General features: G+C 44.5%; 1 protein-coding gene across 1 annotated transcript; it reads right to left on the reverse strand.

The window, feature by feature from the left end:
* Window positions 1–8,156: 8,156 nt before the first annotated feature.
* On the reverse strand, window positions 8,157–10,754 carry LOC121975977 (probable tocopherol O-methyltransferase, chloroplastic). Its single transcript, XM_042527932.1, has 6 exons — window positions 10,259–10,754; window positions 9,645–9,814; window positions 9,398–9,502; window positions 8,765–8,968; window positions 8,525–8,627; window positions 8,157–8,435 (listed from the first exon to the last, which is right to left on the reverse strand). Exons 1-6 carry the CDS (start codon window positions 10,620–10,622, stop codon window positions 8,332–8,334), a joined length of 1,050 nt encoding a protein of 349 aa, XP_042383866.1. The 5' UTR covers window positions 10,623–10,754; the 3' UTR covers window positions 8,157–8,331.
* Between the last annotated feature and the right edge of the window lie 1,853 nt (window positions 10,755–12,607).

Raw genomic sequence — 12,607 nt, forward strand, 5'->3', positions numbered from 1 at the left:
AAATCCAACAGTTAATTAACGAACCCTAATTATTCCAAATCTCCGTTTTAAGTGATACTACAGCAGGGATAAATTCTTCCATATTGGCATACTACAATTATCCAACAAACATGAACCAACAATTATATACCAATCATACTAACTCATGTAAATCCAAATCCCTACACCTTACCTCAACACTAAGCTTCTCCGGTTGATCACGGCCAGATCGGGCAGCCGCTAAAATTGAGTAGCTCCCGTAAATCGAATGGCTGCTCAATCTCAACTGCTGGAAGGAAATCCTGCCAAAAACCAAAATGAGTTGCTGGAACCCAAATCATGCAGAGGTGTGTCTCTGATCAGAAAGACTAGCAAAGAGTAGAGATGTGCCGGTGAACTCGAACCCTAGCTAAATCTCCACTGCTCGGAAGGAAGGAGGCACCGGAGAGGGGCTGTGCGTCAGCGTCGGCACAATGCTCGGGCACAGGAGAGGCCGGAGATCCGTTGGCATCGCTGGGCTAGCCTCGTGCGGAAAGAAGGCTCGGCTAGGGCACGGGGTGGCCGGCGGTGGCGTCGGGCTGGCTAGGGCATGGAGGAAACTCGGCCAAGGAATCTCGGTAGCAGCACAGAGGAAGTCGGAGAGGGCGTCGGCTATGGCCGGCCGATTGGGGTGGCGGCAGAGGAGAGGAGGAAGGCATGCGCGCTGGCGTCGGGTGTGCGGCTCAGGAGAAAAAACAAAAATGAAGAAGACGAAAATGAGGGCTTGGAGGAGGGGTTGTATGCTCGAGGAGGAGTAACCGCCACCGGCGGTTAGGGCAAGGAGAAGAAGGGAAGGGCGCGCGTGGTTTCGGCGAGGAAGAGAGAATGGCGGAAAGAAAATGAAGAAAAGGGAAAATATATAAAGAAAAGGAATTAAGAAATTCAACTTTTCCTCATTTAAATGGGGTAGCCTAAACAGGCTTTTCTGGGCCCCGTTTTTATCCCCGTTAACTTGTCCGTACGAGCTCCGAAAAATTTTCGAAAAATTTCCAAAATTTCCGAAAAATTCCCTTATTAATATTCGCCTATTTTCAGTATTTTACATAGGAGAAGGAAAACTCACCGATATCATATGTTGAGAAACCAGATCCAGGCTTTCCCACTGAGAGCCTCCCCAGAACTATTCGTTGGCTGATCGCCAAAAGGTGGCTAGGGCACCGTGCAGCTGAATTTTGTCGTGGACAGGAATGTCACCAGCCTCTGCTGAAGCCCCTACTGGGTCTGATTCGGCCACGGAGGGCAAGCGCCAGGAAGCTGTGAAATCTTGTTCACTCCTTTGAGACCGGGTCCTAGTGCGAGCAGCCGACGGGGAGGGGGCGGCAGAAAGAGTAGAGGGGGTTGCAGAGCTCCTGGGCTGGGCTCCATTAGAAGGACCAGCCTGCTCAGGAGCTAAGACCCAGACAGGAGTAGGGGTGGGGACTTCTGCCACCCGCGGAGACTCCTGAGCAGGGATTTTAGCTGTCTGCACCCGGACTTTGGGGACCTTGGAGGAACCTTGCCCGAGTGAAGGAAGTGAAGGAGAAGACTGGATGGAAGGCACAACTCTTTTATGTTTTCGCTGGAGGCGCTGGTGTTTATCTGGAGGCGGGGAAAGAGGCCGCTCCTCTACGATAGGCTCCAGGGTTGCGGAGCTAGCTTCCGGGAGGACAACTTCCAGAAGAAGTTGGCTGGAGGACTCTGCTGGCTCCGATGCTATTTCCTGGGAGGAAGTAGTCGAGGGAATGGCAAGACCTCTGGCTATTTCCTCGCCACAACCTTCAAAACATTGCTGGGCATTCTGCTGGACTCACGCGAATAGGCCCGGAACATAGCAGCCTCTGCAAAGCAAGAAGAAGATACCTCAGTTAGCGAAGACTAGCAGAAGGAAAAGAAAGGTCTTACCAAATAGAGCTCCTATATCTACGGGGATCGGGTTGAGTCCAAAAAAGTGAAAAAAGCCCTCTCGCAATATTATAGACAGGAGAAGGCGAACTCCCTTTATTTTCTCTGAAGTTGTGTGACAACCTGGTTGATGCTGGTGCTCTGGTAACTCAAAAGGGGTTGGGAGATTGGAGCGCCATTGGGTCGGCCAGGTCACCGACCCAGGCAACCTAATAAAGAATAAGCGAGACTTCCAATCCTTATTGGAGGAAGGCATGTCATAGAAGAATTTACACCCAACCCTGGATTGCACTATGAATACGCCAGGCTCGGATTGTTTCAAAGAATAGAAGTGGTGGAAGAGTTGTGTGGTTAAAGGAGTCTGGTATACCTTACAGAGGATGACCATGCCAGAGATAGCACGGATAACATTGGGAGCAAACTGTGAAAGTGGAATATGGAAATATTGACTCAAGGAAGAAAAAATTGGATGAAGAGGAAAGCGAAGACCTCCTAAAAGTTGGTCCTTAAAGAAAGTTACAAAGTCTTGGGGAGGAGAAGAAGGGTGTTCAGTCGATCGGGGAGCTCACAGTTGATAGTCTTCGGTAAGGTGCAAGTTATTACGGATCTGGAATAAGTCGCTATCATTCAAGTCGAAAATATAATACGAATACCAGAGTGCTTCATTACCTTTAGCCATGAGGGAACTGAGGAAGATGAAGAGAAGAAGCGTTCGCGAGAAACAAACACAGAAGGAAGACTTAGCAAGAAGAGCAAAAAGAAGCGGAAAAGTCGAAAGCAGCACGAGTGAAGCGGAAGAGTCGAAAGCAGCACGAGTGATGTGAAGAAGACGGCGGACAACCTTTAGGGTTTATAAAGCCAAAACCCTTAGGAAGCATCGAAAGGAGGGAAGGCATAATAATTTGAGTCGTCGGATCTAGGGTTCCGTGCCAAAAGGTGCTGATCAGCCATAGTAGCGAGAAAGGTTAGGGGAACACACGTCACTCTCCTATGAAAGGTATTAAAAAGGTATTAATGATGGACGTGACAAGCAAATTATGAAAAGAGATTTTCGTACGACATCATTCTGGCACAAGAAGGCCATATGTCAGAGGGAAAGATGGTCATGCGGTTACCTCTGGAAAAACAAAGAAAAATCATACGTCACGGCTATGAGACCACCTCGGGAAAGAGGAAGGGAAGTAAAGAGAAGCAGAAATTTGAATTTGGCGCTCACTAAGGTTTTCGTAAACAAATAACTTATCTGATCAAAGTTTGTGTGAGCTATTTGCAGGAAATGCCCCGAGTAGCACACAAGTCTGGATACCTAAAATGTGACGATAGAGCGGGAATTTTGGAGATAATCTCTAGGCTAGTCCTCAAATATCAAAGTTGATTCCTGAATTAGCTCTCAAAGAACATTTTACCAACCTGTCAGGTCGGGTCCCAGACTCTCGTCCCGGTGCGAGTTATAACTGAGCATGCTCTTACGCCCAACAATCTTTCCAGGTCGGTGTCCCAGACTCTCGTCCTAGTGTGAGTTATAACTAAGCATGCACTCACGCCCAACGATCTTTCCAGGTCGGTGTCCCAGACTCTCGCCCTAATGCGAGTTATAAGTGAGCATGCTCTCACGCCCAACGACCGTCCAGGTTGGTGTCCCAGACTCTCGCCTCAGTGCGAATTATAAGTGAGCATGCTCTCACGCCCAACGACTGTCCAGGTCGGTGTCCCAAACTCTCGCCTCAGTGTGAGTTATAAGTGATCATGCTCTCACGCCCAACGACCGTCCAGGTCGGTGTCCCAGACTTTCACCCAGTGCGAGTTATAAGTGAGCATGCTCTCACGCCCAACGACCGTCCAAGTCGGTGTCCCAGACTCTCGCCTCAGTGCGAGTTATAAGTGAGTATGCTCTCACGCTAAATGACCGTCCAGGTCGGTGTCCCAGACTCTCGCCTCAGTGCGAGTTATAAGTGAGCATACTCTCATGCCCAACGACCTTTCCAGGTCGGTGTCCCAGACTCCCGCTCCAGTGCGAGTTATAAATGAGCATGTTCTCACGCCCAACGACCGTCCAGGTCGATGCCCCAGACTCTCACCTTAGTACGAGTTATAAGTGAGCATGCTCTCACGCCCAACGATCTTTCCAGGTCGGTGTCCCAGACTCTCGCCCCAATGCGAGTTATAAATGAGCATGCTCTCACGCTCAACGACCTTTCTAGGTCGGTGTCCCAGACTCTCGCCTCAGTGCGAGTTATAAGTGAGCATGCTCTCACGCCAAACGACCGTCCAGGTCGGTGTCCTAGACTCTCGCCCGAGTGCGAGTTATAAGTGAGCATGCTCTCACGCCCAACGACCTTCCAGGTCGGTGTCCCAGACTCTCGCCTTAGTGAGAGTTATAAGTGAGCAGCATGCTCTCACGCCCAACGACCGTCTAGGTCGGTGTCCCAGACTCTCGCCTCAGTGCGAGTTATAAGTGAGTTTGCTCTCACGCTCAACGACCGTCCAGGTCGGTGTCCTAGACTCTCGCCCAGTGCGAGTTATAAGTGGGCATGCTCTCATACCCAACGACCTTTCCAAGTCGGTGTCCCAGACTCTCGCCTTAGTGCGAGTTATAAATGAGCATGCTCTCACGCCTAACGACCGTCCAGGTCGGTGTCCCAGACTCTCCCCTAAGTGCGAGTTATAAGTGAGCATGCTCTCACACCCAACGATCGTCCAGGTCGGTGTCCTAGACTCTCGCCCAGTGCGAGTTATAAGTGAGCATGCTGTCACGCCCAACAACTGTCTAGGTCGATGTCCCAGACTTTCACCTCAGTGCAAGTTATAAGTGAACATGCTCTCACGCCCAACGACCTTTCCAGGTCGGTGTCCCAGACTCCCGCTCCAGTGCGAGTTATAAGTGAGCATGCTCTCACGCCCAACGACCGTCCAGGTCAGTGTCCCAGACTCTCACCTTAGTGCGAGTTATAAGTGAGCATGCTCTCATGCCCAACGACCTTTCTAGGTCGGTGTCCCAGACTCTCGCCCCAGTGCGAGTAATAAGTGAGCCTGCTCTCACGCCCAACAACTCTCCTGGTCGGTACCCCCTACATTTTCCTTAGGATGAAATACAAGAAGACATATTCTCGTGCTCGACAGGTCTGTAAGCCATATTTCTACTACTTCCGCTTCAAATCTGAGAACAAGCAAGGACGTCCGCATGATCCACATCTTCCCAACCCTTGCGGTAAGAAAAAGGTTGGGTAAGTAAATTATCCTTTTTAAATTATTATTTTTAGAGAATTTCCTTGGAAACTCAAGTCTATTGCATACAATAGTAAAAGGACAAGCAAGGAAGCACAAACCCACACCCTCATAAACATAACGCGAAAACATTGTTTATTTAGCAATAGTAGAAGAAGAAACAAGGGAGTATAAATACACATCCTCATAAGCAGATCAGGCAGGGAATATTGTTTATTTAATAAGGGTCGAAGAACATTTTTTCAAGAGTTTACATTGCTACAAGATCCAGATGCCTATTTCCTCTTCTCTAAATGAGCTCTCGCTTGAACCAGTTCCTCCTTGATACATTGGATGGTGCTTTGTAGCTGGGTAATGGTTTCATCTTTTATTTGTTTCTCCTCCTCCAAGAGGGCTATAGCGTCCTCCTGCCTCATCTTCAAATAGGCAATATAATGAGTTTGACTATTCAGTTCGGAGCGAACCTTATGCTTCATAGCCACCTCAGCCCTCATCCGGGACTTAGCTGCCAGCCAAAGTTCTTCCATTTCCCGACGGAGAGAAGATTGAAGGTCTTTACTCTGCGTCATCTCAAGCAAAGCCTCGTCTTTTTGAGTCAACAGCTGGGTCAAATGAGCAAGCTGGTGACGCAGGGAGGATATCTCATCGGATGCCATAAGATGAAAGGAAGGTGGCTAGAAGAAACTGAAGGAGGGAATATGGTCGACCCTCTTTTAAAGAGGGGAATGTGCAGAGTGAACCTCGGAACATGAGGCGACGTTTGGGAAAGAGTGTGGCATGCATGGAGAAGCATGAATGAACATTGGAAAATGGACACGCATATAGTAAAGTCCCACCAATCATTTATGGAAGGTGATAAGTGTTGAGTGGGATATTAGGAACAGGGCCAGCAGCCAAAGAGACACAAAGGCCAGGTCAGGTAAAAACGGGACTTGGGTCTAGTCAGTCGGACTGGAGCCTCCTTCGACTAGACTTGAGGGGGAGGCTTGTGAGATGGCGCATGATAGTGGGGTCGGATAGCGGATGTGGTTGGAAGTCAAGCTCATGGGGCAGTCAGAAGCCAAGCCCACGAGGTAGTCAAAAGTCAAGCTCACGTGGCAGTCAGAAGTCAAGCCTATGTGGAGGTCAAAAGTCTGGCCTACGTGGAGGTCAAAAGTCCGGCTTACGTGGGAATAGAAGGGCCAGGCTACAGGATGGACCCGGTCGAACACAAGTGGCATTCCGGAGTTAAGCCTACATGTCAAATAGGAACTCGGAACGTAAGACCTACAGGTCAGGATTTACAGACTCGCGACACCAAAGATATAAGGACTAAAACGTACAGGTCGGGATGTGCAAACCAAGGATGACAGGTTAGGATTTACAGACTCGCGACACTGGAGATACAAGGACTAAAGCGTATAGGTCGGGATGTGCAAACCAAGGCTGACAGGTCAGGATTTATAGACTCGCGACACCAAAGATACAAGGACTAAAGCATACAAGTCGGGATGTGCAAACCAAGGATGACATGTCAGGATTTACAGACTCGCGACACCGGAGATACAAGGACTAAAGCGTACAGGTCGGGATGTGCAAACCAAGGATGATAGGTCAGAACTCACGGACTTGCGGAACATAATACTCGGACCAAGTGTACAGGTCGGGATAGTCAAACCGAGGATTACAGGGCAGGACTCACGGACTTGCGGAACAGAATGCACAGACAAGGCGTACAGGTCGGGATAGTCAAACCAAGGATGATAGGTCAGGACTTGCGAACTTGCGAAACAGGATACACGGAGAGAGCGCATAGGTCAGGTTACACGAATCGAGACTCGTAAAGCAGGATACACGGAGCCAAGACACAGGTCAGGACATGTGGAAGAAGGGCAAATACAAGACACAACGTACATGTCTGGATTGGCGAGACAACAAACAAGATGGGGAATGCAACAGGAAAGGTAGTCCTAGGCCTGCAGGTCACGATTTATAGGTACCAAGACTCAGTATAAGGTTAATAGACCAGAGCAAACAGGCACTACGCGACAAGCAAGCTAAAGAATCGTAACAACCCGTCAGAGAATAATCATCACATATCAGGGAATATGCTAACGGTCTATGGCTCGTTGCCTCCGGATCTCTTCTTAGACCTATAGAAAGATGTCACGTGTCATTCACCGCCAGACAAAGCCTGACACCCGACATTCCCTGACACTCGTCAGACTCCATAAGCATCTACGACCATATAAAAAGGGAAGCTTTGTCTCTACGTAGGTACGCTCACTCGTCATTTTCACTCTCGTCTTTTACTTTTCGTCCTTTCATTGTGCTTCTGGAGAAAAAGTACTTGACTTGAGCGTCAGAGGGTCTGACCCGAGGACTTTTTCCCTGATTCTTGGTCTCTAATGCAGAGGCGGCTTGTTTGAGTGTGCGCAGAACTCTCGCGTCATCATCCTCGTCATCACCCCCCATCATCCGCCCATGTAAGCCCTTCCGACAGGTGCCAGATCGACCAGGCTTCGCAATGACTTTCCGTCAATCGCGGGTACAACACAGCTAGCCTTTATCCAACTCAGCTTCTGGACGGAATTAATAACAAAAATTTGTTATCATTTTAAACAAAAAAATATTATGATTTTCTAATTATTTCTTTTGGCTCCTCGTTTTATCTTTTTTTTTCCTTGTATAAGATTTTTCACTTATCTTATTAAATTATAATAATTTTTTTAATATTTTAATGTTTAAAATAGAAGTAGTTCATTTGCTCTTGCATCAACAATTGACAACTTTTGGCTCTACTCAGAGAATTTGCTCGTCTTTGGTTGTAACATCCCCTTCCCTTCCTCTAGACAAGGATGCCTCTTCCTCCATCATCCACATCGTCACCCGAAACGCCAATTCCTCTACACCATTCGGTTAGCAATTAAATTTAATTTATTATCTAAGTACGAAACAGAGCGTTAATCAAACATTCAGCTTAATTTTTTTTTCGTCTTCCAATCGTCATATTAGGAACATATGTCGTCCCCTAAACTTGTGAATCTAAAATGTAACAAAGGTACACTAAATTAAAGGCATATATGCATCTCACGCCAAAAAATGTGGTGCCCAATAGTACAACATATGAAACCGATGGCATGATTTTAAATTGGATTCTGGCTAAAGAACATAAAGGCATGCATCTCACGTCAAAATAATCGAGGTCCTTATCACAAGGATATTTAGCTAGGCTGGCTTACGACAGGTGATGATGGCAAACTTGATTAGCTTCTTGTTGTAGCCTTCGATCATCAGAGGCATTACCAGTGCACCCTTGATTGACTTCCAGCCTATACAAGCTAATAAGTTAGAGGGGAGGAAACAAGAAAACATCAGTACTGTAATAATATATATAATTCATGGGTAGTGGAGATCATACCACTTCGCAGCAAAGATGTCAAACCTTGCCATGTAAAGGCTGATTGGATGACGGCAGGCCAAAATGGAGCTACATTATCAGACCAGTCGGCTGTCCTAATCTCCTGAAACATAGGTACGCATCATGTACTTTTGGGGAGAAGAGTGAGTCATGTGCCTTAGCATATTTGCCAGATGCAGAAATTAACCAATTGTATTTGCCATGGCACTGGAATTGTTAATTCTTTGAGCGGCTACCAACCTCAAGTGATAAACGTTTTGCAATTTTAACGTACTCTGCAGCTGAACACCAGGGTGGCAAGTAATAGGCGTTGCATATCTTGTTCAAGAGATTTGTTTCTTCAGGAAGCAGACCTTCTTCCGAGTCCAAGAGATCTCTGTGGCACCATGTTACGATAATGATTGCTGCTCCAGGTGCAGCGACGCGTGCCATTTCGCTCACAAACTGATTCATTAAACAGCAAAAATAAAATTCTACTAGCACTCTGCCTGAGGCATGCAGTAGTACTCATAGGGCCAACTATATAAACAATTACTTGCCCTTGTTATTTCTTAATTTTTAGACCATGAGCTGCTCTTGTTAGGTGATCAGTTGCTCAGAGAGTTGTTAATTCAACTGATCAGCCACTATTGCTAGGTAAAATCTGCTTTATATTTGTTCAACTAATGCCATAACATTTCCTCATAGGTGAGTAAGACAAGCACATATGTCTTGATTAAATTGGATGCAATTTAATTGTCCTTTTCCAAAAAAAAACCAAGTAAATTATTGCAATAACACAGGTGTGATGGATGCTTAACAACATCATAGTTTCAAGAATGGCCAAATAATTATAATGATAGAGCACGTATTCTTAGACGTATAGAAAACTACCTTCATTTTATCTGGCATATGCTCTCCGCTTTCCATGGACCAAACCAAGTCAAATTGCCCATCAGAAAAAGGTTGATCCAAAGCATCGGCGACTTGAAAATTTACCTGCTCATGGCCATAAGGCTTATGAGTTATGAGAGCAAGATTAACTTTCCCCTGTTGCGGCTTGAAGAAAATAAGTAAAGCTGTAATAGGTTACCCAATGTGTTCCTTAGGAAGATGGCGGCATGCAGCAAATATTAAATACCTTGTCTGCCAGGCCTTCAGCAGCTGCTAAAGCTTGTGCTCTCTGTGCTTGGACAGGACTCAACGTGATGCCCCGACAATAAGCGCCATACTTCTTTGCAATATATCTAGAGCTGCCACCGATGCCACAGCCCACATCCAGTACCTCCTTTGGTTTTTTCAGAGGAGCATCTGTGTGTAGAGAATTAAACGGAAATTCAATTTCGATCCAATGTTAAATTTATTTTAGCTCTGTTTTAGTCCAAACAAGTAGGGTGGAATATGGTAAAAAGTGAATATGTTCGTCCCATCCTCCATCAATTTATCCCAAGATCAATACGGAAAAGATAAATCATAAACGGTCATTAATTTTTAGAATACTAATTAGTACATGAAGGAGATATTTACCTCGGCTATACTGAAATTCGAACTCCAGATTTCATGATAACAATACTTAATGCACTAGCTACTAGACCATCCCGGGAAAAATAATAATAATAAAAAAAAAAAGATAGTTTGGAATATAGGAAAGGAGGGAGAGAGAGAGACGGAGCACTCGTCGTCGGCCACCCATATGGACCGTTAAATAGCAAAATGGCACAAAAGATAGAAAGTGAGGCGAAGAACAAGGGGCACCTGAGACGCCGGCGAATCGGAGAGCCTCCTCGATCATGCGGATCTGAGCAGCCCGGTGGTCGTCGATGGTCACCGCGGCGTCGGTGTCGTAGAAGCCATGGTGCATGTGCTCACCCCAGACGCCCTCCCAAACCGCCGAAGACTCGTCGTAGAACTCGGCGATGCCCTTTTTCAGCGTCTCTTCCTCGGTGGTCTCCGTCGCCGACGCCACGAATACTCGGACCGGCCTCCGGGATCGGCCATGCCGTGGGAATCCCCACGGCGGGAAGGAGGGCGTGCGATTCGCCTCGCCGAGAAGGCCGCACCTGAGCGTGCGGAGGTGGAGCTGGAGCGGAGGCGCTTGGAGGTGTAGCAAGGTTCCCATGGTGTAGACGTCACTCTTCACGGCGAAACAGGCCAAAGCCTCCGTCTCCCTTCTACTTGCGTGTCTTGGTGAAATTTTATAGGAACGAGCGGTCGGAAGAGGCGCTACATCTTGCAACTTGGAGAGGGTTCGTAAAACACCAAAATGAAACCGTTACTTTCATCTTAACGAATGAAGAATAAATGGTTGCCCGTCCTTGTAGACAGTCTTCCCGATTTTTCTTGATTAATAACCACCACCGCCGGCTAGAGACGGCTAAATTATTTAATTTATTAGTTTTTTTTTTAGATTTTGTTATTCTTAATAAACGTATGCAGATATTTTTGGTATTATGAGAAATCTAGCATATTTTAGAAGTAACACAGATGATGATAATTTTGATGATAGTTAACTAATTAAAATTGGATCTAGTCAAGTGTGTAACACAGGTATCATTAAATATTTTTAATAAAAAGTATTTGATGACTATCAAAAATTTTAAATCTTAAAATCAAATTTGTTATAATTCCATTAATCAAATTTTATCCCATTAGATTGGATAAATATAAATTCAATAAAGGAGAATTTGTTATAATTCAAATAGTAGAAGAAGAAATAATTGAAGGGAAACTTGTCGTCTTGTATTTTATTTCTATCAAATAATCCTATTTATAAGATAAGTGGAGTGGAGTGGTGTGGTGTGGTGTACAAATAGAAGAATACAATGATTCTTTAATCAACAATTAAATTAAATTAATCATCTATTATAACACTCCCCTTAGATAATTGATAGAGAATCTAGCGCTGCATTATTAAAATCTTACCGATAAAACCCAGTGAGAAAAAACCTGAACAAAGAAAAAAAGTACAGTAGTAGATACTCCCCTCATTTCAATCACTAAAAATATTTTAATTAATTCATCCCTATCTTGTTCACCAATTTCTTGAATGTTAACGTCGACAATGCTTTTGTGAATAAATCAACCACATTATATCTAGAACGAATTTGCTGGACATCAATATCACCTTTCTTCTAAAGTTCATGTGTGTGTAGAAGAATTTTGGTGAAATATGCTTTGTTTTATTCCCTTTAATATGACCTTTCTTTAATTGTACAATGCAAGTAGCATTATCTTCAAATATAGTCGTTGTTATCTTTAGTTGTTGTTAGTCCGCATCATTCTTGAATATGTAGCGTCATGGATCTCAATCATATACATTCTCAACTTGCTTCATACATTGTAATAATTTTTGAGTGATTTGATGATGTTGCTATTAAAGTTTGTTTTATTGACTTCCATAATATAGCATTGTATCCTCGTGTAAATACATAACCTATTTGAGATTTAGCTTTATGTGGATTTGAAAGATAACCTGCATCTACATATCCTACTAAAGAAGAATTTATTCTTATCGAATAAAATAATTCTATGTCTGTTGTTCCACGAAAGTAATGAAATATGTGTTTTATACCATTTCAATGTCTTTGGATTGGAGAAAAGTTATATCTTACTAGAAGGTTAATAGAAAATGTAATATCGGGCTGAATGCAATTAACGAGGTATGATAATGCACTAATTGGAGTACGATATGGTACTTCTAGACCAAGGATGTTTTCTCCATCTTCAAGTGGACGAAAAGGATCTTTCTTAGTATTAAGTGATCGAACAACCAATGGTGAAGGCAATAGATATACTTTATCCATAAAGAAGTATTTTAGTAACCTTTTTGTGTATAAGGACTGATGAACAAATATTCCTTTTAGTAAATGTTCAATTTGTAATCCAAAATAAAATTGTCTTTCCTAAGTTTTTCTTCTCAAATTCACTTTTTAAATAATTGCAATTTTGTTAAGCTCTTTGGGAGTCCCTATAAGATTTAGATCATCAACATATATTGCCACAATTGCAAAACTTTCTTCCGTTTTTTTGTAAAAATACACGGACAAATAGCATTATTTGTATAACCTTCTTGTAATAAGTATTTATTAGTGTAGTTAACACCAA

The sequence above is a fragment of the Zingiber officinale genome, chromosome 1B (genome assembly GCF_018446385.1).
Source record: "Zingiber officinale cultivar Zhangliang chromosome 1B, Zo_v1.1, whole genome shotgun sequence".
Taxonomy (NCBI): Eukaryota; Viridiplantae; Streptophyta; class Magnoliopsida; order Zingiberales; family Zingiberaceae; genus Zingiber; species Zingiber officinale.

Coding starts and splice junctions, on each gene's coding strand:
- LOC121975977 (XM_042527932.1), bottom strand. CDS start 10,622: ATGGGAACCTTGCTACACCTCCAAGCGCCTCCGCTCCAGCTCCACCTC. Junction 9,815..10,258: donor CCGATTCGCCGGCGTCTCAG/GTGCCCCTTGTT, acceptor CTCTACACACAG/ATGCTCCTCTGAAAAAACCA. Junction 8,436..8,524: donor GACATCTTTGCTGCGAAGTG/GTATGATCTCCA, acceptor TAGCTTGTATAG/GCTGGAAGTCAATCAAGGGT.